We start from the raw sequence: 25,945 nt of genomic DNA on the forward strand, positions 1-25,945 counted from the left end.
GGGGGTGTCTCGCTTTGATTTTCGAATCTGTTATCTGAACCGTTGGCTGTATTGATAATGACGAAGTGAAGGGGTCGAATTTCAGGTGGGAAACGAGCGATTTTCGGGCGGTTGCAGTTGAATTTGAAAGCCAGTTGACATTTAACAAAGAAAGGAACTAGATATCTGCGGTACCGCTGATCTTGATTTGAAGCGTTTATGTCCATTCTTCGAGAATACTTTGGCCTTCAAACGATCGACAAGCGTTCGCTATCTCAGTCTCCAGCCTTGTCTTTTTTCATAGTGAAACACCACCAGCCAGCGCTACTCCGATAACGGTCCCTGTGGGGAGAGGCTCGAGTTTGTCGCCTTTTTCATACCTAACTAGGGGATGGAGAGTGCTTATTGATCTTACGAGCTCAACACGAAATTGAGAAACAATACCCATTGTTTGTTCGGTTTAGAGATTAGCCAAAAACTAAAATCTCCTAGCAACGGCAGAAGTTTTTCCTACCCAGTGTTTTCTTATTTCGTACCGTAACTTATAAAATGCAAATTAGTTTAGCATCCAGGACTTTTCGTCTGGAAAAAAGCTTGGTTACCCAAGTGTTGTGGAACCGTCTTTTCCAACCGCGGAAGAGTAAACATTTTTGATAGAACATGGAGAAATCCACTTATCCTGTAGCTCTCATGCTTTACGCTGTTCGATTCGATGATGCAAGTAGTTGTGTGTCACTCCGATAAATCAATACCAAAACAACAACAACAAAAATATTATGACATCTCATACTGAAGGTAGGTTGAATTAGTATTATCAATAATCATGAATTCTATAGAATACAGGGCTACTATTTTTGTATTAAGCTAACATAAAATAAGAATAGGCTTACTTATTGCGTTATGCCTCGTTCTACAAAAGGATTCCGACACATAAGCCCACACAAAAGAGGTGGATAAAGGGGTTACGCATTCCTCTGTGAGCAAATGGTTCGAACCAAAGCTAAATTAAGAACGTCGACTGGAGCGGAAGTCATAAAGAAGACTGAAGATGACTTCCGCTCATGTTGTCGAAACCTCAATCACCAACAACATTTCTGTTTAGAACTACTCTCACCCGGAAGATCCTATGGCGTACGATCCCCGCCAAAATTCATTGTTTGGATTTTAACTTCGTCATAATTTTAAATTTTCAACTTCGACAATTGAATTTTACATCTCAATTGAAAATTTTACACCCTTCTTTTAGATTTCACATTATTGGAGATGTGTTGTACACTTATCTTTCCGTTTTCAAACTCAACGTTTGTATTTGACCTTGCTCGCTGCACATTTTTAACTCACGTAGAAAATTTTCAACTCGACTTTTTAATTTTTGTTTACGCTTCAGTGATCATTGGTCGAGACAATAAGCCTTTGTCGGGGAGGGAGAGGAGGGGATAGTCCTCCTCCCCAGGCTCATTCGGTTAGATTCCTGTCAGGATGGTGATTATAGAAAAATGTTGCTTCGATTGGAGCATTTAAATCATACTCTTATAAATTCTGGGGAATTTCCTAATTCCTGATCAGGATATCAGGTGAGTTATTAGGTTCTTGGTCTTGTCACAGTTTTCACTAGTTTGTGATAGAAAAAAATATATGGTTTTTTCTGATATTTGTAGCCTCCAAAGACTTAAATCAGGTAAATACTACTACAGTCGAACCTCGATTATCCGGACCTCAATTATCCGGATTTCTTGATTATCCGGACTTTTTCTCTGGTCCCAATTTTTTTATGAATATTAATTAGTCACATTCAAGACCAGATATAACTAAGTTCTACGACGATTTTAACATTATCTCAAGGTGGTTTACCTGTCAAAAAACATTATAAAACCTCTGATGATGCAGTTTCCAATCGAACAACATTTCATACTTTGGCAGACAACTTCCTTATTCAGTTTCCACTAGCCATAAAAACATTCACACAAATAAATTTGCTTTCTGTCTTTGCTTACTTGTATTATACTGAAGTTTACAAGGAAAAATGGCAAAATGCAGAATGTTTAAATCCTTCTACGAAGTGAAAAACATAGTGAAAGTTCGATCGGTCGACACCGCATGTTAGCATCAAGTCTAGTCACCAGGCCCATCACGAAAAGACGCAAGGAATGCCTGGAGGTTCAAAATTGTTTGCGAACGAATCGGTGTGGTTTCGGTGCCTTTTTCGGAGAAAAACTGTCTCAAAATGATCAATGTCTTCAGAATTTTTGTTTGTGAGGATGGTTAACAGCTGATTTATCGCTATTATGAAGCAATTTTTCTTTTTTTCCCTGTTTAAAGTGGAAAAATTTGACGAAGATGCGCAAGTTTGCAAACTTTGCGGATCCGCACCACCGCATCCTGTCAGATGCCCTCGTTTGTTTTTTTGGCTCATTAATATTCATACTTTCGATTATCCGGACTCTCGATTATCCGGACTAATTAGCCTTCCCAAGAAGTCCGGATAATTGAGGTTCGACTGTACAACATCTTGCACCATGGATGTTTATCACACATACATGTACTTTATAGTAATTTTTCTGGAGTCAATTGTTTCCAATGAGTTTTTCTACTACATTTTAAACTACATTTTACACTTTGATGTCCACCATGCTGGTCTTGTAAAGGTATGACAGCAACGTATATAAAATGGCCTCTGCAAACATATTTAACAAACTACAGATGGCGACCTTTGTGTCCAGTGAATGAACAGTCTCTCCTGTATGTAGCAACGCTCGATTGCTGTGCACTTGATAAACATGCTATGGCGGATTCTATACCAACCACGATGGAATCAGGCAATTCCCAGAATTTATAAGAATACGATATAAATGCTCCAATCGAAGCAACATTCTACTATAATCACCGTCCTGGCAGGAAACTAGCCGAAAAAAGCCTGGGGAGCAGCCAAAGGTACACTTTAGTTGCAAGCAGAGAACAGCATTGGCAAAAGATGATAGCAAACTGACTCAATAACTTGTCACCAAAGTTGTAAGTCAAATGTTTCAATAAATTATAAGTCTGTAATGATTATTGCAAAGTAAAAAAGTCGAGGTTTGAAGTTAAATGCCTAGGATTGTATTGGGTGTGAGACCAATTCATGAATTGCAAAGTTATATATTTTAGGCCCTGTCCACACTGAAGTGATAAAAAAATGCTCATCATTTTCATCAAAATGGAGACTTAAATGTGTTTTCAAAATTTATCATATCCCTGTGGATGATAGGGAGAAATACATCATCCCAAATTGCATTAGTGTGGACAGAGTTTTGGGTCTGTAAACATTTTTATTTTTGGTGCACGCGTTGGCCGGGAACAACTAATGTGCATGCAAATGTGCAATTCTCGAGTCTCATATGGGAGGCATGGTGGCCCATTAGTAAGCATGTTGGACTTCAGATTGAATGACCCAGGTTCAAGCCCTGGTCAGGGTTATTGCATTTGTGTTCGTGGGTGGCGGTGGCAGTGGAGGTGGTGGTGGGTGGTAGTGGTAGTATTTCAAAGTATCCATGGGTACCAGGGAATTGAATGCTGGGGTGTAACCATGAGATGAACTAGCATCCCGTCCAGGAAAGTGTGCAGGAACCTTTAGGATTATTGTAGAAGGGCCTGACCCTGCCTGCAAAGTTCTTTCTGGACCTTTCAATTAAGGACCCTTCAGGGCCCAGTGTCAAGGCCCTACAACTCCTACTGGTTCCTTCAAAGAAGACTGACCTTAAAGTATCTTTGCAGGGACTTAATTGGCAGGGACCTTAAGATTTTTGTACTATCCCGGCCACAAGATCTCTGAGGATATTAATCCTTAAAGATTCACATCAAGACCAACAAAGATTGTGATGTAAGCTTATACATTTGTATCTTCAAAGTTATTGACGAATTTTGGAAGATTTTTTAGCAGGGTAGACATCTATGACATGTTGTTATGATCTGTATATTGAGCAGAAATCGTTCTTTGTACATTGTGCACCACCACCTCCAAACAAAAAAAAACTTAACGCTTCCAGTTTTAATCTGTTTAGGTACTCATTTTAAGGGATCATTGTCATTGCCACTTGACGTAGCATACTCACTCTTTTATAGCTGAGCAATGAAGGCTATTGACACATTCTTCAAGAGGAGACCCGTGAGGCTACAAGAAGCTGGGTCAGCTGAAACTAAAATCAAGTCCAGTCATGATGCAACCAAGGTTAGTTTGGTTATTGGTGGGTTGTCAAATTCGTTTGTGACTCAAACTAAGATTTTTAATCCATCAACATGTCTGAATACATGTATTCTTGCTAATGTTCAATCATTGGAAAGATAAATACATGTACCAGAAATTGATCTTGAGATGTGGTCCTCTCAGGTTTTAATATAAATGTATTCTAAAAACAAACTTGCACAAGTTCTGCTAGTGTAATTTGATGTATTTTACTTTTAGGATTTTGCAGCTAAATTCACTGACCTGGACAAGCTGTACTTGGCTTTGGCTGAAGTTGGTAAAGGTTACCACTTTGGTACATTTTGCTACAGTCTCAACATTACCAGCTTGAGTGCTTTAGAGAATTATAATAGTAAAGACAGCACCGTATTGGTTCCTGATGAAATCGATAGGATAAAAAAGAAACTTAAAAGATCACGCTTCAATTTTGAAGACCTTGCTCAGGTAGGTACCAAATGAATGCAAAATAAATGTGTGATCACATGTGTAATCACACATTACTTTTTGCATAGGAACTGTAGGTGAACAAGTAAAAAGATCATTATATTTAGTTAATACCAAGGCAAAGTACATGTACTTTTTACATAACGATGCTTATCCTCGGTGTAAAGACCAGTGACCTAAAACAAAGGACTACTAAGACAACAAAGAACCTTGAAACAATATAGATCAGGGAAACGGAAGCTCCAAAACAAAGAAAAAATTTACAAGTTCTTTTTACATAGTTAAACCCCATAATTATTGTGCATTAATTTCAATCACATGCAATCAACTGAGGCGCAAAGAATGATTTGGCTCAATATTGTCTACCAAAAATATTCCTGTGGCCATTTTCTTCCTAAGGGTACCTACATGTATTACTTTCCTTTTGGAAGTTGACGAGAAGTCTTTGGACGATTTCCAACTTGACTCGAAGTTTTCCGAAGAATTCCGAAGTTGACTCAACACTTACGAAGATTTCCAAAGGTGATCCAAGACTTGTTGAGTTGAAACAAATTCTTCCGAAGATTTCCCCGGGTTGGCCTGAAAACTAAGCAAGGTTTTTGGAGTTTACTCGAAGTATTCTAAAGACGAACTAAGAAGCAGTAACATTTACTGTTCCAAACGGTCTTGAATGATATAAAGTATGGCTATATATTTGTAATTTTGTTGAGTATACTGTATTAAAAAAATCTCACGACCTTCTCTAACAATTCGTGATTAATAGGTATGAGTGATGTTGTGAAAGTTCTCAAGATTACACGAGCCTTTGCACAATTAATTTCAAACACGACAGCTATAATCATTTCTTCAGCACACGGTACATTACTTCTCAGTCGTTTTCTGATTCGTGGAGGCATCGAGGTCGAATTGTAAGGGCGCTGGGCTTGAAATTTAGAGATCATGGGATAAATTATGTTTTGTCCAGTTAGTTGGTGTTGTTCTCGGTAGTCCTTGTATCACCCATAAATGTAATAAAAACCATAAATGTAATACCAACCATAAATGTAATAAAAATGGACCATAAATGTAATACTAACCATAAATGTAATAACTTTTAACCACAAATGTAATAAATCCACTAACCATAAATGTAATGAAATTTGCCCATAAATGTAATAAACTGAACAACCATAAATGTAATAAGGCTTAACCATAAATGTAATAAACTGGCTACGACTTCCAAGTAAGGGGCCACAAGTGATAATATAAATGAGACAGGCCTAACGCGACTCCCGCTGGTTGCTGAATGTTACCCTTCGATCTGTAAACGGAGGATTTAATTAACGCTCTCTTGAGCCATTTCAATGATGAACTTTATGCCATTGTGTTTGCTAGCTCTGTGGCATATTCGTTAGGTTTATTGGCTCCTGTTTGTTCAGAGATTCTTAATAGCCTTTAAAGGAATGTTGTAGTCTACAGTAGCATCGGATCAGTAGATTTCTAACTGTCAACAGTGGCAGTTAGTTCGTATGATAACGTTTCGTTACCACGGTTGTGAGGGTCTAAGATCCGATTCTTTTAAAGGCTTATGCAGTCTCTAAGCATTGCGAGCGATGGTTTCTTTGATGTTAAGCTCCCCTTAGTTTGAGTGGTTGTGATTTGTGCTCTGGGAGCTATAACACTTTACCTCCATTGTTTTTTATCTGTTTTGTTGGTTACTTGCATCCAGCAAATAAATTCAATCTATAGCAGTTTAATCACTGCATTTGAAGTCTCTAGGATGCTGCAACGATGTCTCTTGGCAAATGCTTTATCTTAAGCAAGACTCGAGTTTCGGTCCTTCAGTGGACCTCATCAGTTGCTCCTTTATGTTGAAGTCTCATCGAATGATTTGAAATCATTCGATTTGCCTTTTTTGTACTTATGTATCTGCAGGATCGAAAATTCTGTTTTTTGATTGGCCCACTTAACTGGACCAATTGTGTTAATGTAGTTTCGATCCGTGCTTAAGTGTGTTTGTTTAGAAGGCTTTTTTTTTTTCGTATTTTTGACCGTTAAAGGTCAGTTCTGATGCTAAAAAGTGGTTCTTATTTAGCCGTGCGAGAGTAATGTTCCAGTTAATGAAGAAAGGCTTCATTTGGTATATAATGCACAGCGTTCGTTTGACTATAGCATAGATTTTTTGCGATCAAGATAATCTCGTGCAACACAGCGGAACGGAGCACTGTCAAAAAAAGGTCACAAGCGATAATATAAAATGAGACAGGCCTAACGCGACTCTCGCTGGTTGCTGAATGTTTGTTTCTTAAAGGGGTCACAAAGAGCTTGAGCCAGGCCTTTAGGGGTATAATCGAATAGTCAATTTCTCGAAAAGTTTGTGGCCCCTTACTTGGAAGTCGTAGCCAGTTTATTACATTTATGGTTAAGCCTTATTACATTTATGGTTGTTCAGTTTATTACATTTATGGGCAAATTTCATTACATTTATGGTTAGTGGATTTATTACATTTGTGGTTAAAAGTTATTACATTTATGGTTAGTATTACATTTATGGTCAATTTTTATTACATTTATGGTTGGTATTACATTTATGGTTTTTATTACATTTATGGGTGATACAGTTGTTTTAATTTCTTTTTTTTTTTTTTCATTTTTTTTTTTATTGCAACACAAAGAACACTACTTACAAAACAAAAACATACACTAGTTACAATACTACTTACAAAACAATACTTAAACTACACTACTTACTATACAATACTTTCATAAACTACAGTTTTTTCACTACTTTTATACAGGTTTTTTTGTACATTATTTGCTTTATAATACAAGCTTACACATTAGTAACAATACACAACAATACAGAAATAACAAAAATATCCTGAGTTTAATTCCTAGTTCCGTTTTACACACTGTCAGGAGGGGCAGACCAGTTAAAATTGGTCTGCCTCCTGACAGTTGGAACATTTACCATGTTTAGATTATTTACATTATGTGTTTCTGTCAATGTTTGTGTATGAATGTTGGTCCTGAAAAGTCCCATTCGGGGAGTGGTCAATTAAGATATAGTATTTCAAAAATAGATGAGAACTTTAAATGAAGCGAGCCAAATGTGTAGAAAAGAAGTGAGAAAGTAATGGTCTCTCATTTTATCTTTTTCAGAAATACAAGCAAACTAATATTGTTAAAGAGTGTAAAGTCAAACGCATACCAATGATCCCAAAGAAAGATGTAACTGTGACGAGGAACATAGCACTAGGAGAAAACCCAGCGACAGGATATGTGTGTGAAGCCCAGTGGACTAAACCTGATGACACTAAGGTTGGTCTCTACAGTCATTTTGCACTTGAATAGCATTATTTGTTTGCATTTGTTTTATTTGTTTTTTTTTTTATTTTCAGGAAAAAGTGTGTCTTAGATATGAAGTAGGTGATAGAGAAGAATTCCTACATGAGGCAGAAATGGCAAATCTACTTTGTCACCAAAACGTCCTTGCTATCCATGGCGTGGTCATTGCCAGTTCGTATGCACCTATGTTGGCTTTAGTAAGTTATTAATTAAGCTACTTGTTAACCTCGCCTTCATTCCTTATCTCCGTTAGTGGAGTCATTAATTAATCACTTGGAAGAATTGTCATGATAGAATTAGAATGTATGACTTCGGTCATATTATCGAATGCCGGAATACCTGGAACAAGTCAAGAAGAAACATTGTTAACAGTAGAGGGTGGATATGCTTGCGTATGGTGGGATTTTCTGAAAAACGTTGCTCGGGTTTAAGATTTAATGTAATAACGTCAACTTTAACTTCAGTTCCTGCACAAAATGCACCAGATTACAGCTTTTTCCACTTAATAGATTATTTGCAACAAATTTGGGATGTGTGCTTCGGTTCTTGCATTTCATCCTTATTCTTGACTTTTTGTGGGCTCGTTTTTTTTTAGACTATTTTGCTTGTTAAAGTAAAATAGTAAGAATAAACTCTCAAGGGAATGTTTTAATTTCTCAAGGGAATACTTTTCGCTGTTGGTGATAAAAACGTTACTCAAAGGAATGCGAACACTTCCGATCCCGAACTATTATCTATTGAAAGCGAGATGTATAAATAAAGTTCGTTTTTTCTTGTTTGAGGAATCATTGTTTATAATAATTTCCCTATGTTGTTACCCACAATTATTTCCCCTTTTTACGTCTTCTTATATTTCTTTCCATGTTTCACGCAAAATAGTTGGTAGATCTCCAATAGATCTTTGAACATGGGATCACGGAAGTAATAAAAGCTCAAGCGCAGTTTTAGGTACTTGATGGTAAACAGCCTGTGAACAAGATCTTTAGCTCACTCAGGTCGCATCATTACTTTTCGAGCTTAACCTCCAAGGAAATTTTTCATAGAATGAAATAAATATGAAGGTAGCTACATGTCACACATTAACAAAGGAAGCGATTATAGCCATCAAATGAAAGTATAATAACTACGTCAAAGGCGATAAAAAGTAAATAAGTATCGCTAAATAAGTAAGTATATATTGCTTTTGTGTATGGAACTAATTGTGACATCATAGAGATAAATGAATCTTTATTCAATCAATCAATCAGTCAATCAATCGATTGATTCATCCATCCATCCATCCATCAATCAATCAATCAATCAATCAATCAATCAATCAATCGATGAATCGATGGTGTGAATCGATAAATCACCGGATCCTCATTTGTCCCAGTAATATTACAGAGGTTCTATATTGTCCCATATGAATTGAGAACTCCCAACAAACCCGTTCGGGCTCTCAATTTTTGCCCATTCAGCTTAAATAACTGCATGCATGGTGTATGTTCTTTTTCTTCATTGTCAAGGTGGTGGAGTTTGCGAAGCATGGACATGTTATAGAATTAGAGCAACATCACACTGTTGAAAGACTATGGAAATATACAATCCAAGCTGCTACTGCTTTGGAACACCTAGAACAGAAGAAAGTCATTCACAAGTCCGTCGAAGGGTTTAACTGGTTCGTTGTTGCAGATTACCAGGTAAGTTCAACTTGAGATCTGTTTCGTAGACTCACCATGTTGTTTGCCGCCGGTAAAACACAACAGTCGGTACCCAGCCGGTAAGATGAGTCAAAATAGAAATGACGAGTAAAAACGTACACCGATACTAGGTACTTCAGTAAAATAAGGTCCATTAAGAGATCAGTTATCTCATTTTTCTTTTTTCCAAAATGCTGTCTTTCTACCGATTTTTTCATCATTCGTACAGAGCCTGTTATACCGGTTTTGTGGAGTTCAAATTTGGTGAGATATTTGCAGTCAGTTCGCGCGTCATTTGTACTTTCTGAAGCAGAATTGAACAACAACAACAACAACAGTAATGATAATTTCGTGCAAAGGAACTTTAAAGTGACGTTCATGAAATGTAACTTGCGTTCCTAAAATGCAAAAAGGTATAATCTGAAATTTTATTATCTTTTTATCGCCAGTTGAAGCTTGGAGGCCTTGCATATTGTGGATTTGAGAGTCAAGTGTTAGTATGTCGTTTTTTTATTTATTTTATGTATTTATTTATTGTTTTTTTATGTTGATGATACATTGTACATGTAATCTTGATGCCAGCGCCCACGCGGGTATGTCTGCCAACCTTTACTATCTCTCCTGGCCTTGTGCCACAGCTAATTCTTTTATCGAATGTTGGTTTTTCTAGCTTGGTTTATTTTATCTGGGTATGAATCTTAGCCCTTGCCCAACTCTCTTGTCATTCTCATCTCTGCTAGTGAACTGATTTGCGCCAAGATTGAGTGAGCGACTTGACTTGGGTAATTTCTATTTTAGTCAAATTTATGTGAGATGAACACTGAACTGTTAAATCGAGGGACGTTCTTTCCTGTTACGTAGCGCTGTTTCTTGAGCATTTAGGTCACTTAAAGGAAATCGCTAGCCGGCTTAAGTATTGCTACAACCAACAGCGATCAACCTTTTGAAACTGTGCTGGCGTTGATGCTGTTGTGATGACTTTGCTTGCTAGATTTTGAAAAAAAGCCAACATGGCGGCACGTTCTGCAATTGGGCTCCTCAACATGTAATTTTTTACCAGTTATCGACGAGTTTGAAGAAGGTCATGATGCCTACCTGGCAACTAATGATATTCGCCCCACAATGACTGAAACTCTGAAGAATTACTAGCGCCAGAAGAGGCCACTGGTCAACGAATATTTGCCTTCAGAGTGAAGTAATTATGTGATGCTATTTGTTCACTGGGCTGCTTGGGGCCGAGTTCTAGCATAGTGTGCAATACTGCAATACAAATTACAGAGTGTCGAAGATAGGAGGAGCCAAGTCCCTTTTTTAGTACACCTTGGTGTTTAACTTTGCAGGGGAAACCAAGATGCCCATTACATGAAGAAGGTCGTGGTTTACCAGTTTGCCAAACTATTTGCTGGCACATTTGCCAATTATTTACGACAGCGTGCAGACGTTTCATCAATTCGGGTGAGTTATGATTGTGATGTTTATGATTACGATGTCGATGATGATGATTATGATTTATTATTTTATTAATCATATCTATAACAAATTTCTCGATTTTGATTGGTTCTACGCACACCTACTTGTCGTGTAATTGGCGCGTGATCATGTCAGTATCCAATTACAGGTATCTAATTTGAACAACTTCAAATTAGATACCTGTAATTGGACAGCTACGCCATTCGCTCGTCAATCACGCGCATATAAATGGTTCTTTCTTGCCATTTTCCCACTGTTTGTACAACCAGTTGACTTTACCATTGCCTTTTTCACACTTAAAAATAGTCTCAAAGACTTCCTAACCTCGAATTTTGTTATTTATACGATTAATTAGTAATTGGACCTCGTGTCGTGTAATTCAGAGAGTAATCGTGCTCGTAATTTCAAATCGACCTCGCGCGCTCGGCCGATTTTAAAATTACTCGCCCGATTACTCCCTGAATTATACTCCACTCCGTTCAATTACTTTTACTTATTTTTGCATATATCAATGCTGGGTGTTCCCCTTGCAAACGCGTTATGTCGCAAACAGAATGGGTTTTGGTAAGAATCCTGGTAACGTGCTTGCTGTGTGTGAAAACAAAAATTAATCAATAATATTCTGTGGATAGCCCTACGAAGAATGTAGGGGACCGCGTAAGCAAACTGAAGAAGGTCAAGACCATATCGCAAATTTCTGTTCTTCACCTTCTAAAGAAAATTATGCACGAGGTAAAAAAAAGCAATGTTCGTAACCAGAACGATCATACAAAACAACTCTTTGTTTGCTTGAAGAAACGGAGATCAATAAATCTTTCATTTGAGCTAAATGACAACCTCTAACACATCTTTTATCGTTTTTTATTTCATATTTTATAAAAAAGAGACATGTTTGTAAATGGCAAATGAGTTTGTAGCAATAAGTACGTCCTCCCTCCCGCACGCACACACACACACACATGCGCGACCAAAATGATTTCAGTAACTACTGCCAATCCACGGAGAGGATTCGTATTGACGTTTTTTAGTGTTCTGAAGGGATTGTTAGAAGATAATTGATGTAATAAAAGGTCATAGAAATCCATTGGCCACATGAAGAGATACGTTATCGCAGATTGAGCATGTTATATTTTTCGCTCGTTCGAAACTCATTCATTTTCACTTGCTCTTTCTTTTAGGCAGCTTCAAAATCACAAGATGAAGTACCGGTTTTTGGTTCCCTTTGTCCTACGCATTTTTACGACGTATTCAGGCGTTGTTTGCAAATGAATCCAGATGAAAGGCCCTCGTTTTCGGAAATCAGGCGATCTCTTGTTGCAGAGGTAAAATTGCTTTTATGTTATCATTAAGATTTATGGTGTCAACGCTAAATGTATATATCTGAACGAATTCGCAGCAACCTGGCCGCAAAGTTTTCGCTTGCGAGTTCAAGCCCATCTAGCAGCCTTAACTTGTTGGGAAGGGGGGGGGGGGGGGGGGGGAGAGGGGGAGGGGGTGCTTAATGTCAGGAATGGTGTGGTGGTCTTGCCCTGGGTCTGGAGTATCCGCTGGTGCCTAGCCGTCAAAAGCTGGGGAAAAGGGAAGATGCCACTTTAGACTACTGGACCTAGCTAGGCTTGGGCTTGGGCTCTATTGAGCATGTCTGTGTTAATTTTGAATGCCTTGTGTTGATTGTGAATATTTTGAATAACATTGCTAGGGGGTTCCCTGTATAGAAGTCACCCTGCTGTTGTAGCAGGTGTTACCTGGGCTCATGACGTCCCAATCTCTAGCCAGAGGGGAAGTCAAAGGACTTGTAGCAGTCTGGAGTATTTTGGGAGATGGGTGTCCAGGTTCTTGAAATATTACTCAGATATATATTGCTAATAACAACACGTACGAAGGAGTCATTTACCGGTTAACCCAGTACAAAACAGAGTAAGGCTCGCTGCGGTATAAGGAGAGGGAAAATAGGCTCTCAACTCTTAAAATCCACAAGTTAAGAGACTGGAATTGTGCAGAATGGTTTTTGCGTATTTGTTGCCAAATGGTAGGGAAAGTCTTCAGAAATACGTCCTGAAATAAAACAACAACAACAAAAGTACACCTTTATGTTCCCTTTAGTGTCTGGGTCCGATTGCTTAAAGTATCTTAAGATTAAGTTGGATTAGCCTGTGTACAGCCGTCACGCTCCCCTTAAAAAAATTCTCTTTCGCGATTATTTTGAGTGAAGGGGAATTTGGTGCAACCATTCCCTGTGTTCCCCAAGGTCGCCTTGCACACTATTGGGAATAAATCAGCCAAAGGTGGATTGAAGTGTATGGGAAACAATGCTGAAAAAATCATTAGAAACCCCGAGATCAGTTGAGTACAGAAAAGTATCATACAATTTAAGTCTGTTGTCAGAAACCATTTTTGGAGGAAGGTAACGTTACATAACGTAATGAATTTATTGTCAATGGCTGGTTTTGCGTCTTATTCAAGAGTAATCGAAATTTAATAAAGTAGTGTGTTCAGCCTCAGTTATTCTAGTGTTCCTTTTATAACAGGAGCAACCTTTGAAAGTGAGGGTTGTTAGCAGCTTCAGTGCCGCGTCAGAAGGGTTTCTAAGCTGTGATGCTGGAGAGCTTATAACTGTTATCTCCAAGGACCGTCATAGGTACGTTATGAAAGAATGATTGTTAAGAAAGTATGACTACGTATCGCGGAATATTATATAAACGCTTCATAGTCTCAGTGGACACTTAAGGACGCCTAAGGAGGGAAAAGTGGCGAAAGATAAAAGTTTTTTTCCGCGTGTATCGCAAGGATTTCACACGGCATTACATGTACTGCATGGTGATTGGCTTACGCAGACGGTATTTTTAGTGCAGAATGCACTATTGTGATGGTTTGGTGGGCTGTCGTCTGCTAAACCCCTAAAGCTTTAAAGCGCTAAAGCACTATAGTGTAAACTTTTGATCGCCAATTAATTAATTAATGTCAACTAATTAATTATTCCTTGTGGAGGGGGTGGCGGTGGGGAGCACCTGACCATACACCCCAGGTAAACTCGTGGAACATATCTACGTTACTTTCATATGAAGATTTCAAGGGTATATATTTGTTTCAGAAAACTCTTTGTTCTCTTTGTGGTGCTATTTTTTCTAGAGGAAAGTACTTTGCGCCAAACGCATGCGCAGATTAGTCTATTTACGATACTTATAATTGAAGAGCTCAAAGGTCTATATTTGTTTAGAAAGCACTATACTCTCCTTGTGGTACTATTTTTTCTGGAACAAAATACTTTGGCTAAACGCATGCTCAGATTAATATGCGTCACGAACATCGCATGTTTCTTCCTGCGGAAGGATTCCTGTGGACTCAGTGGCGCAAAGTAAAAACCGCAAATTAATTGAATTAGACACTAATGCGCTTACGGCAGTTCATGTGAAATAATTCTTGATATGGCAACGCTGTGATCTAGCATCTACAGTGTAGTATGATTCAGAAAAACCATTTCTTGCATTAATCGATAATATCTGATCTGTGTTTTAATCGATGTTGCCCTGTTTGCAGAAAATAAATCAGGTTACCATGTCAACACGCTACGTACGTTTTTGACAAAAACAAAAGAATCATGTTACACATGTTTTCTACAAAAACAAAAGTATCATGTTACAAAAGTATCTCGTTTGCTGTTTCAATATCAAACTGAAATTCAAACTAACGAAAATTAAAGTATCAGGGACGTGTTTAGAAATCTTGTATCAAATCCTCACGATGTGTGCTTTTCAATGCGGTAGGATTCTTGTAGAATCCGCGGCATTAATTTAATTAGACTTTTAGGCATCACAGCGGTCTAAGTGAAAAACAAAAGTATGATGTTACATCCGTCACTTCCTTTCCTTTGATTTGTTCTCCATCGCTTAAACTAACTTCTATATTATTTTGTAAAACCTTTGCCTGAGAGGGGCTTCGTGTGGAAGCGAGACAACTCTCTAGTGTTCGAACACGCTTTCGTGATGGTTCCGACATTTCTTGAAAGAAATCTTCACACTTCGTGCTTCTCAGCTTCGTGCTTGAGTAAGCATGTGACATGTTCACCAGACCGTGGTGAGAGCATGACCTGGCGCACAACATGCTTTAGCGACAATTTCGGAGAAAAGCCGCAATTTCGAACATTTTATGCTTTGTAATTCATAATTTGTGCTCTGCTCGTTGATTTGCCATATTGCATTCTGCACTTCCCTTTGAGTCTCTGAGTTATTTAAGTTCACGTCGTCTTGGTTGAAATAAACATCACTTTTCCTCACTGGACACCGAGTCTCAAAGTTGTTGTGTACCAAATCCAATAACATCAGCTACTCTGCAAGATCGATTGGACACTGTTTACGACTTTCGTTTTAGGATTTCGGAATTCTGGGCGTCGGCAAGCAACTCAGACGATTAAAATTCAGTCCTTTTGAGTATTATCTGTCAAGAAAACGTTTTCAGTGAATTGCACTAATTATATGCCCTTTTGCTGTATTAGCACGGTAAGATTCTTTTCGGTATGCTTCGCGGTCATGGTTCGCAGGCGCATACGCTCTACGACGTAAGGTAAAGGTTAATGTAGGTTTACATCTTGGATATTGGACATCCATACTATGGTCAAAACAAGAAATACGCTGACCAGTATCATATAGCCATATAGTCAATCTCATATAGTCACGGGCTCAGGTGTGAAACTCATCGAAGTTGCGTGTTTTTGAAGTTGACCGTTGACCAGGTAATGGTTTTCCATTGGATCGCTGGCTCAAGCCGATTCGCTCAAGTTCGTTTCGTTTAAGTCGGGCAACGTAAATAATCTGAGAGCTCCGCTTTTAGCCTTGGCTTAATCTATTTAATACTCTGTTGTCCTATTCCCATTAATGTACGGTACTTAATGTACAAGCAAAGGATCACGTCGATGAAATGACACAAGATTGGTCAATTTCTGATATACTTACTTGCAGGGATGACAAGAATGCCTGGTTTGGTGAAACAGAAGACCGAAAAATTGGATTTTTCAAGAGCGAGCATGTAGAGGAACTACTGGACGAGAATATTGATGGTAGGTGCAGGGCAATAGAGTACCTTTTCTCTCGAGATGGTTAAAACTGCACTGTTAAGTTTTTACGACCAGGTAAATATCCTTAATTATTTTGGTTTTCAGATACAGCTATACCACCAGAGATTCGTGCACGAGGCCCCAGAGCCGAACTTGCTTTTCAAAATGCCCTGCGGAATGGAAAAGTGAACGTGTACCGTGGTCGCATTATGTTTCTTGGGCAGGCCCGTGCAGGGAAAACGAGCCTGAAGAAATCACTTCTTGGCATCCCGTTCAACCCTGAAGAAGAGAGTACCGTAGGAGTCGAAGTTGACCCATCCAAGTGTGAAGTGGATGTTGAACAAGTTAGCAACTGGCAGCGCACGAAACAAAGGAAGCTTGATGTCTCTGAGTTTGCTGACGACATAGCAAGGATAATCGCTAAAGACTTAACAGAAACAAGTTTAGTCGAAAAAAGCATCGATGACGCTGATTCGAACTTGGAGCAGGTAATAAGTTAGCTTCTAATGCCACTTTTAAACTCCATGGAAACAGTTTTTAACCTCATTCAGACAGGTATTTTTATGGGGGGGGAAGGGCTTTTTCACAACCAGGGGGTCAGGCGATTTTTGCCCACCACATGTACGTACCTCTATGGGTATTGAAGCTATGATGATAGGGGTGTATAGTATCTCCAAAACAAACTGGTCGGTTGACATGATGACGTTTTGATGTCGTCATGGCTTTTGAACAGCCGCCATCTTGGACGGCATGCAAATCTGATGTTCTTGACTTTTTGAAATTAGAAAACGACTTAAAGTAAGACAAATTTGGAGAACATGCCTGTTAAAACGTAATTTTTTTGATAATATCAAGTTCGGTTTAAAAGATAATGTCAAAAGTACACTTGTAAGGTCTTTTAATACAAAAAAAGGTTTACACTCCTTATAAAAGCGTGAACACTAAAAAATATGTCTGGAATGTTTGTGTTTAGCCAATCACATGCGAGAACTTCAGACCGCAGAAACCACAAACAGTAAATGGGTTTCCATCGGTCACGGAGCAACTTTAGTTCTTATTTTGTTTCAGGATACACGCTCTGTCTTTTTTAAGAATTTAAAGAACTGCTATTCTTTCGTATCGAGGGCCACATCCAGAACATGGTTTCAGGGATTTTTGAAAGAAAAAAAGGACGGTTTCTCTAGCGACGATATACGACATGGTTTAGTGCATGCAGTATGTTGTAGACATGTCTAGACATAAGATGTAAACGCGATAAACCGAATATAAAATACAAAATTGTGGAGTTTTCGTTACTGATTGTAAATCTTTTCGGTAGAACAAGGGATTCGATTTATTTCGGCAAACGATTTCAACCCTTAGGCAATTAGAGGTTCCGTGATCGTAAGACTGCAAACTGCAAAGGCTCCAACGAAAATTATTCAAAATGTTGGCGTGATTGGTGCAAAATAAACACCTCAATCGCTCAATCGTTTGATTTTCGCTTTTCCTTCCCGCTATCGTTTCGCTGTTATCGAAAAAACAAACCTTCCTTCTATCAGTGTTTAGGTCTGCTACAATAGTTGGGGTGAGATAAAAACCGGAAAATGCAAGCTTATCTCAGTACAAATTGTAACATGCCATCAGGCGAACGGTAACTGCAGATACGAATTCGTTACAATTTTTGAAAATTGGCGGCAACTGGGGCAAATCGTAGCGTCGGGCGCATCGGTTTTTCAATTTTTTCTATAAAAAAATCACTCAAACCTATTCTTCAGTGGAGCAGTGAATGTTCTCAAAAAGGAAGGAATTACAATTAGTGTGTTTACTTGTAAATTGGAGCGAAACGAGAACCAAATATTGTTCCGTGACCGATGGAAACCCATGTGGTTTCTGCGGTCTGAAGTTCTCGCATGTGATTGGTTAAAAGACAAAGAACATTCCAGACATATTTTAAGTGTTCACGGTTTAATAAGAAGCGGTGTAAATGAGCAACACGTTCTGTAACAGTTTTGCTTATTGTCTCTTTTACTTCCTATATTTCCAATTAGGGGAACAGGGATGAGGTGGATGCTGGCGGTCCGAAGGAATTAGAGATTTCACTGGACATAGCCAAGCCAATACAAGAAACAAAACAGGAGAATGAGGCATCAGTTGGAGACCCTACCGCCACTGCGCTAGTAAGAAGCGAACCAGCAGAGCTAGATATTCAACTGGGTATTGATACCACTGCAGTTTTGCCGAATGACGTCACAGATTTGGTTGTGCAATACTTGCAAGATCTGAAGTTGGAGGACAACATAAGAACAAAGGAAGCAATTTTAACTCTGTGGGATTTTGCCGGGCAGCACCTTTATTATGCATCCCATTCTGTTTTCCTCTCCCCACGAGCTATCTACGCCTTGGTGTATAACCTTAGCAGAGATCTGAATGCTCCAGCAGAACCTTGTGTCAGACAGGGCATTCACGACATTGTTCTGGAAAATCCAAACAGTGAGACCAATTTAGAGAGTTTGTTGACCTGGTTGGCCTCTGTTCACAGTATTCGGCCAATAACGGATGAGGCTGCTAGTCATCAGGAAGGGAAACTAGCTTACCTCCGTCCTCCAGTGTTTATTGTAGGTACTAATGCAGATAAACCTTTTGAAGATATCAAGAAAATGGAAAAGTGCATTCAGAAGAGTATTACGGGAAAGGCGTACGAGAAGCATGTAATTAGGCCATTCTTTGCTGTTGATAACACAAGATCGTTTAGTGACGATGGGGTTCAAGCACTTCAGAAAAGGGTCATGGAGGTGTTGAAACAGGAGCCGTACATGGGTGAAGAGGTGCCAATAAGGTACTTTGCTTTAGATTCCAATTCCAGGTGTCAAATAGTAACAAGAACGTCAGTTGAATAAGTCGATAAAAAAATTAAATGCTTAAGAAAAACCATTGCCAACTTGTGTCTGTTTGCGTTTCAACAACTTTCTCGTTAACTCCCTGTAGTCCTTGAACTGTCTAACTGAAAAACAGAAGTCGTCAAAATGACCTGACCCTTGATTGACTTGCTACCTAGAATGCAAAGATGTGAAAGTGATTTGTTATTATAACATGTACAATTATTCAGCTCAAAAGTCTTTTCAAAAGGGCAAGCAGCAAACGAGTGTATTTTTTTGTTTGTTTTCCTTAGGTGGTTTACCTTCGAAAAAGTCGTCGAGGCTTTAGTAGCAAAGGAAACCTATCACATGGATCTTGATCAGCTCCTAGCTGTCACAAGACGAGTCTGCCGCATAGACGACGGGGAAGAATTAACAGCCATGTTGAATTTTTATCATGATCTCGGAGTGATCGTAAAGCATGGCCATACTGTTGTGCTGCAGGCTCAATTGTTGATTGACCTTTTCAAACAACTCATTACTGTGCGACCCTTTGATGAGGTGGTAAGCAGAGATTTCCCTATGAACTCTATATTACTTCTGGGCTCGGAAGAACTTGCCATATGATTACTCATAAAGTTCAGTGTCATTTTGGCCAGGCCTAAATCCCAGCTTTTTTATAGACCATCGGGAATCTTAAAACGAAATTTTCATACAGCAACATTTTCACCTTTCTCCTTCCATTCTCTCCTATTTAATTTCATTTGTCCAAAACGGGACGTCACTCTACATAAAAGCAACATTGCCTATCTTTAAGCACAGTGTAGGCTCTAGTTTACTCAAATGTGCACTAAATTCTTACGAAAATGCCTCTGAAAGACTTGATTCCCACTCGGTTACAAGGCGGAGGTATACTTGAAGGCCGTTTATCCACCGCTTAATATCGAATATCTCGTTCGCCTTTCAAGCAATCCAAACGAATCTACAGTGTATTTTTTTTTGCGGTGTTTTGAATATTTTTGGCGATATTTGGGAGGAAACAGTTTTTCTCAAAGGACTAGTAAAATATAGAGAAATAAGAAATATTCAAGATTATATGTGATTTGAAAATTAGAATTTGAAGTTAAAAATTAGTTAGTGGACACCCAACCAGTCCCCTGACAACCTGGAGCGCTCTTGGTGGTGTTCTTTATTGTATCCCTTTTTCAAAACCTCTTAAAATTTCATTCAAATTCACTTTTACCCCCGCCTCAAGTGAGGTGGCCCATGAAAACAAAAAACTCACTCTACGGTACTTTTCTTGTCATATCTTTATTCAGAATCCTCTGTACTCAGAATGCTGGCTGGAACTCGAAGAAAGTGGTATTCTCAGGATGACTCTTGTCGATCACGTTTTCGCAGATTTCATTCAGAAAGGTCTTTCTAAGGAGGACGTTTTGGATACGATGGAGCTCTATGGGTTAATCGCCAAATTTTCCTTTGTTCCCGCGGTTGGCGAGCAGGAACAAAGATATTTTGTGCCTGCCCAGCTTCGATCATCCCCTTCAGGTCTGTGCGAGATAAAGCCCTCTAACAGCGATCCATGCCCACTGTATCTCCATTTCCTCGATGGATTTGTCCCTCATGGACTATTTCCTCAGCTGCTGTCAAGAAGTATACGCTGGTGTTCTGAACGCGGTCCCAAACAAGCTCCTAATTTATACCAAAATGGGGCAAGGCTTTTCATTGGCAAGCAGACCATTTACAATCTGATTCTTATCTGCAGAAAGAGATTCATCAAGATCATTTTGAAGCAAAGACGTCCTTCTTCAGCACCTCCATTAACTGCATCAGTGGAAATGGCACGCGACGTTCGCCTCTTTCTGGAAGATACCCTACAAGACTTGTCACACGAGTTGTCCTGGTTACGTAACCTCCGGTATGAACTGTGTGTTGCTTGCACCAGTTGTTTAAAGGAAAGTAAAGAGTGCATCAAGCACAGAGAAGTCTGCTGTGCTCACGATGACTGTCTACATCTTCTCCGTGTGCTTCCTGAAGAACAGCTGATATGCCCGAAGAGCTTTAGCGATGATACAGTTGAAGTTCGTGGATTGGAGAAATGGTTCCAGGGCCATAAAACGGAGGTACTAATTCTTTCAAATTTTCTTTAACTTAAGTTGTAAATCATTATGTAAGGTGAAGGGTAAAGTCTGTGTTTGAACCTAGTGGTCCATCAGGACAGAGCTTATCGCGGTTTCCGTAGCATTAAAAGACTAGCAGTATTCTTAATCCTCTCTGGACGAGATACTAGTCCATCGCAGGGTTACCCCCCAGCATCACATTCGCCGGTACTCATTTATACACCTGGGTGGAGAGAGGGCATTATGAGAGTAAAGTACCTTGCCCAGGGACACAACGATTATTCAGTTGCAGTTTAATCCTGAATTTCACCCAGTATCGTCTGGTAGAGATGAGTTTTTTTTTTTATTTCCATCAACATTCTTGGTATCCTCAGTGCTTGGTCTTGCAGGACATGCTATATTTCAAGTCTAATTATTTAACATCTTTGTCTAAACCTTAACATTCAACAGCTGTCTTTTCAAGCTATTTTTTTTATTTACTTTCTCTTTTTTTAACATAGATTGAAGAACAGAGAGTGGCTTTTCTGGCTCCTGAAGGTAAGAACAATGTGTTCTTGTTAATCATAAGAGCATGTGATCTATGAGCAATATACAATGCGGCCCCTATACTTGGAAAATTTGGAGTAATTGCAAAATATCATCCGCGATGTATCAGCATGGTCATCAAAATCAAGTTCACGCTACTTTTTTACGTAGTTATAAATGCGTTATTGGCTCTGTCGAGCTATACTAAGAACTAACTAAGAAGAAGAATCAAAGAAAGAGGAATAAAACAATGGAAACAAGTTATTTCAGCGAAGCGTCGCGTGACGACCCAAAAGTGGCTGCGTAGGAGACTACAGGACCTCCCATTGGCAAATAATCGTTCGCATGCTTCATGCTTGTATAGGACTAAGTGAACGTCAGTTGTTCAGCTGACAGCTGTAAGAGAGATTCTCCAACGAAAAATGTTTGCTTTTGTTCCGGTTTGCAGTTTGAGTAAGTTTTAAATTCTACTAAATTTAGGTCTATCTAATTTTTAAGGCGCCCATTTCAACAATGCACCGTTACTGAATATACCTTAAGGAGTCTTTGTAATGTACAGGATTGATCATGTCAACAATTGTTATTGTTGCAGCTTCCATAGCTTTGGAACAACCACCATCCAAATCCGGCACACCTTCAACCGACGATCTTCTCCTTCTTGCCTTTGAGCTGGGCACCTCATGGAAGATGCTTGGCCGAACCCTGGCTCTTCCTGAGCCAGTGCTGGAGCAGATTGAAGTGGATAACCCTCACCTATCTGAGAGATGCTATGGCGTGTTAAGACGGTGGACAGAAGTTTTTGGGTCAGCGGCAACTTACGAGTCACTGGCGCGAGCATTGCAGCATCCCATTGTGGGAAAAGGAGAACTTGCTGTCAAGTACTGTGACGTTTGCAGAGATGCATATCAAGGTAGATAGTTAAAAACTCCAGCCGACCTTAGAATTCTGATGAAAAGGGTTCAACAAATGATTACCAATTTTCATCATAATCGATGCCTTTACCCTGTTTTCTAATACCCGAGCAGGCAGGATAGTGGGATTGCCTCCTGTGTCCCGCAGTAAAAATGTTGGTCTTAAAGCCATATAATAAATTCTTTACTGACCTTGCTCTTTTTCTTTATGGCATAATTATGAAACTCATCTTAGATCTACATCTCGATCCATTAACACGCAAAAAAGAACTTTGCCTAAATCCAAACATCTTGATTTAGCAAGCTTGGTCAATAACCCTTATATTTGATACAATTTTAGATGTGGACACCGCACCCATCCCCTCTCAGACAGCTGATGTTTCCGGCTCGAGTTGCCCAGTTTTCCTGTCGTATCAGTGGGATTTACAAGACACAGTGAAAAGACTGAAAAGCAGGATGCAAGAGAGTGGGATTCAATGTTGGATGGACATCGGACAGATGGGCGGTGGCGATGCTCTGTTTGCAAAGATAGATGCCGGTATTCGAGCGTGCAAGGTCAGATAAATTATTTTGTAACCCTGGCCCCTCGTTCTTTGTTTCTTTCTTCTTTGTTTTCGAAATCATAGTACGATTTCGCCCTACAGTGAGCAGAAGCAAATGTGTCTTGTGATTGATAATTGAACGTTGTTCCCTCTGGTAAAAGAGATCAGAAACCAAGAAAACCCGGTGTACCTGTAGTTTTATTGGACCGGCTAACAGTAACATTGCAATCACGATATAACGACACTTGGGAACTAAACAAACCTAATGATTTAAGAGATATTACGTCATATGAACTCTTTAACGAAGATAGTATTAAGAACGTCGTTGTTTTACACACCTGCTACATTAATGAATCACCAGATACAACGAACCTGCTGAAAAATCAACTTCTTTTGCGATAGAACGAACTTCGTGATCTCAAATCTCCTGGTATGACAGACTTCCCTCTATAACGAACATCCATGTATAACTAACTGGCAGATTTATCAAACCTTCGGGTATCACTAGATTTCCGGTGTAATCTCCCGGTAATCTAACTACTGATAAAACAAGATAAAAACTAAATGCAAATAGTTATATTCGACGGTTCTTTTTCATTTCTATAAGGAAGCCCGTTAGAACGAACTCCAACTTACAGCGAACATACTGTTTGAACAAATAACAATTCTTTCTCCTTTTTGTCCTGGCATAGGTCTTCGTTTGTTGCGTAACAGAAAAATACTGCCAATCAGACGCCTGCCAAGGAGAGGCCACCTTAGCTCATAGCTTAAAGAAACCCGTCATCCCTCTGTTGTTTGAAGACATTTCCTGGCCTCCAGAAGGTCAACTCGCCTTGATCTTTACCAAGCTTCTTTACATCAAGATAACCGAGAAACACGGCACCATTCCTGATGCAGAGTTCCAACAGTTGATGAGAAAAGTGGAAGAGTTTGTGAAACCTTGAGATTTGCTAGGTATCCGGCTTTAGAGGTGCCTCAGATGTGAACTAAATCAACGGTTGTTTTAGTCAGAATGGCAACGATCAACCATTGTGTGGAGTGTCCTCACGTAATCTGAGTTCTTTTCTTATTGAGTATTAGCTATTGTTCACATTTGGGAACTCCAGTATGACTGCTGTACCTTGTAGACAGCATTCGAAAAATCGAACCTCCACTGCACGTGACTGAGTAGCCTTGCTCACATTGCCAGCTGGTACCGGTTGTTCAAAGAATGGTTAACGCTTCCCGCTGAATAAATCACTATCCAGTGGATAGCGTTGCATGTTTTGACAACACTAAGCCACTGGATATCGACTAACCGATGGATAGCGTTATCTACCCTTCAAAAAAATGGAAAAAAGGATTTTTTAGCCAATAAAAAAGTAGACAGTTGTTTACAAATGAAAGGCGCGGTGGCCTAGTGGTTAGTGCACTGGACTCCGGGCTGGAGCCCTGGTCAAGGTCACTGCGCTTTGTTCTTCAAAAAGATGTTTAATTCTCATGTTGCCCCTCTTCGCCTAGGATTATATATGAGTGTGGTCTAACGTCCTATCTACATGTAGGGGATAAGGATGAATAGAAGTACTTCTTGTCGCTTTATACTACTGCAACGGTAGATAAGCGCCAGGTTGATGGGCCACTAGGCTCGAACGTAGACGTTTTACCTTACAAATAAGTTCGCCATTTTCATGACGCGCCTTGCCCGCTTCCAAGGCTTTGGACTGGTGTGATGTGCCTTAAACTGGTAAATAATGATAGTGATTGCACCCATCTTTATGGAATAACAGCAGTGTATGTAAAATATTTCTATACACTGTTCGAAATGGAGAAAATTCTAAACAGCGTCTGTATATTTTTGTCGGCAAAATACCATGTTTTATGTTTTTATTTTTTTAGATTCTTATTTAATTTCTTTGTATTTTTTAGCTCCCCTATGGGCTACGTTTTTTGTTCCCTTTGGAGGAGGGAGGGGAAGGGGCGGGAAATATAAATGATTAATGAATTCATTTTAAGTGAGTCATTTTCGTGCCCTTTTCTTTGTTTTTTTTTTTTTTTGTCGGCAAAATTACTTATGACGACAATCTAATCTTTAAATAACAGGGTACATACAAGCTGACAAACTGCCTGAAATAATCCTGAATTAAATAAACCAGACAGCCTTGTTGCAAATTTATTAACTTTAAAAAGAAAAAAGAAATCTCGATCTCTGATACACACATCCGAATCACAAATAACTTAATTTTAAAATTTCATTGCAGTGTGACATTTTCGATAGTCTCTTCGAAGTACTCTACAATCTTTAAAAGCACTTTGTTGACAAAAAAATGAAAATAAAAAGGTTGTTACAAAAAGCGAGTCGCTCGAAGAAAAAGGGAATAGAGTATATTTCAGCCTTGGTGTGATAATGTGAACTTATATGATTAACATAATAGATTAAAATCATTAATTAATAAAGAATCTATTAATTAAAAAATATATTTTTAGATAAAACGGCTTCACTGTTTTCATTTGTTTTAACATCTGTTCCTTGGAACAATTAGTTGAAACAGTTGAATCTGTAATTAACAATACTTGAATCCTTCTCTGATCAAACTTGTTAAATTTGACCCGTCCGAATGCTTTTTGCCAATCACTACGCGATAAAAATTGGTCAAAATCGTAAGAATTGATTTGACTAACATCGATCGTAACGGTCAATCGATATGACCCACTGAAAAAAAAGGGTATCGATTGTATCGACAACCGAGAAAATCAAGTGCTATTGAGAGGAAAAATGCTTTTACTTTAGGCCTGGTTCACACTAGCGACATAACGACATGGATACAACGACATAAAGAAAAGATCAGTTTTTTTCCTTATATGT

The 25,945-nt window shown here is 39.0% G+C and overlaps 2 protein-coding genes across 4 annotated transcripts in view; both read left to right on the plus strand.

The window, feature by feature from the left end:
- The window catches only part of LOC144655584 (uncharacterized), a 63,678-nt gene extending 38,123 nt beyond the window's left edge, over window positions 1-25,555 (plus strand). For both annotated transcript variants that reach the window (XM_078515868.1, XM_078515869.1), the window contains exon 22: window positions 24,466-25,555. The gene's annotated coding sequence lies outside the window, so the exon portion shown is untranslated. The remainder of the gene's footprint in view (window positions 1-24,465) is intronic.
- On the plus strand, window positions 621-24,683 carry LOC144655579 (uncharacterized). Of its 2 annotated transcripts, XM_078515855.1 has the most exons (19): window positions 621-774; window positions 4,078-4,183; window positions 4,418-4,642; window positions 7,784-7,942; window positions 8,023-8,166; window positions 9,475-9,648; window positions 10,098-10,141; window positions 10,989-11,103; window positions 12,297-12,440; window positions 13,647-13,756; window positions 16,074-16,171; window positions 16,274-16,656; window positions 18,199-18,986; window positions 19,320-19,569; window positions 20,325-21,128; window positions 21,626-21,662; window positions 22,243-22,560; window positions 22,902-23,116; window positions 23,796-24,683. In XM_078515855.1, exons 2-19 carry the CDS (start codon window positions 4,085-4,087, stop codon window positions 24,045-24,047), a joined length of 4,359 nt encoding a protein of 1,452 aa, XP_078371981.1. In that variant the 5' UTR covers window positions 621-774; window positions 4,078-4,084; the 3' UTR covers window positions 24,048-24,683. The 2 variants fall into 2 exon arrangements, with proteins under 2 accessions (XP_078371981.1, XP_078371982.1); XM_078515856.1 differs by lacking the exon at window positions 22,243-22,560.
- Window positions 25,556-25,945: the final 390 nt, after the last annotated feature.

Source organism: Oculina patagonica, chromosome 5 (genome assembly GCF_052425735.1).
Source record: "Oculina patagonica isolate OP01 chromosome 5, crgOcupat, whole genome shotgun sequence".
Lineage (NCBI taxonomy): Eukaryota > Metazoa > Cnidaria > Anthozoa > Scleractinia > Oculinidae > Oculina > Oculina patagonica.

What these genes read in the sequence shown, in the direction of transcription:
- LOC144655579 (XM_078515855.1), top strand. Translation starts at nt 4,085, where the DNA reads ATGAAGGCTATTGACACATTCTTCAAGAGGAGACCCGTGAGGCTACAA. An exon ending in CAGACGTTTCATCAATTCGG is followed by an intron (nt 11,104 to 12,296) that starts GTGAGTTATGAT and finishes TCTTTCTTTTAG; the next exon opens with GCAGCTTCAAAATCACAAGA. An exon ending in TGCGACCCTTTGATGAGGTG is followed by an intron (nt 19,570 to 20,324) that starts GTAAGCAGAGAT and finishes ATCTTTATTCAG; the next exon opens with AATCCTCTGTACTCAGAATG.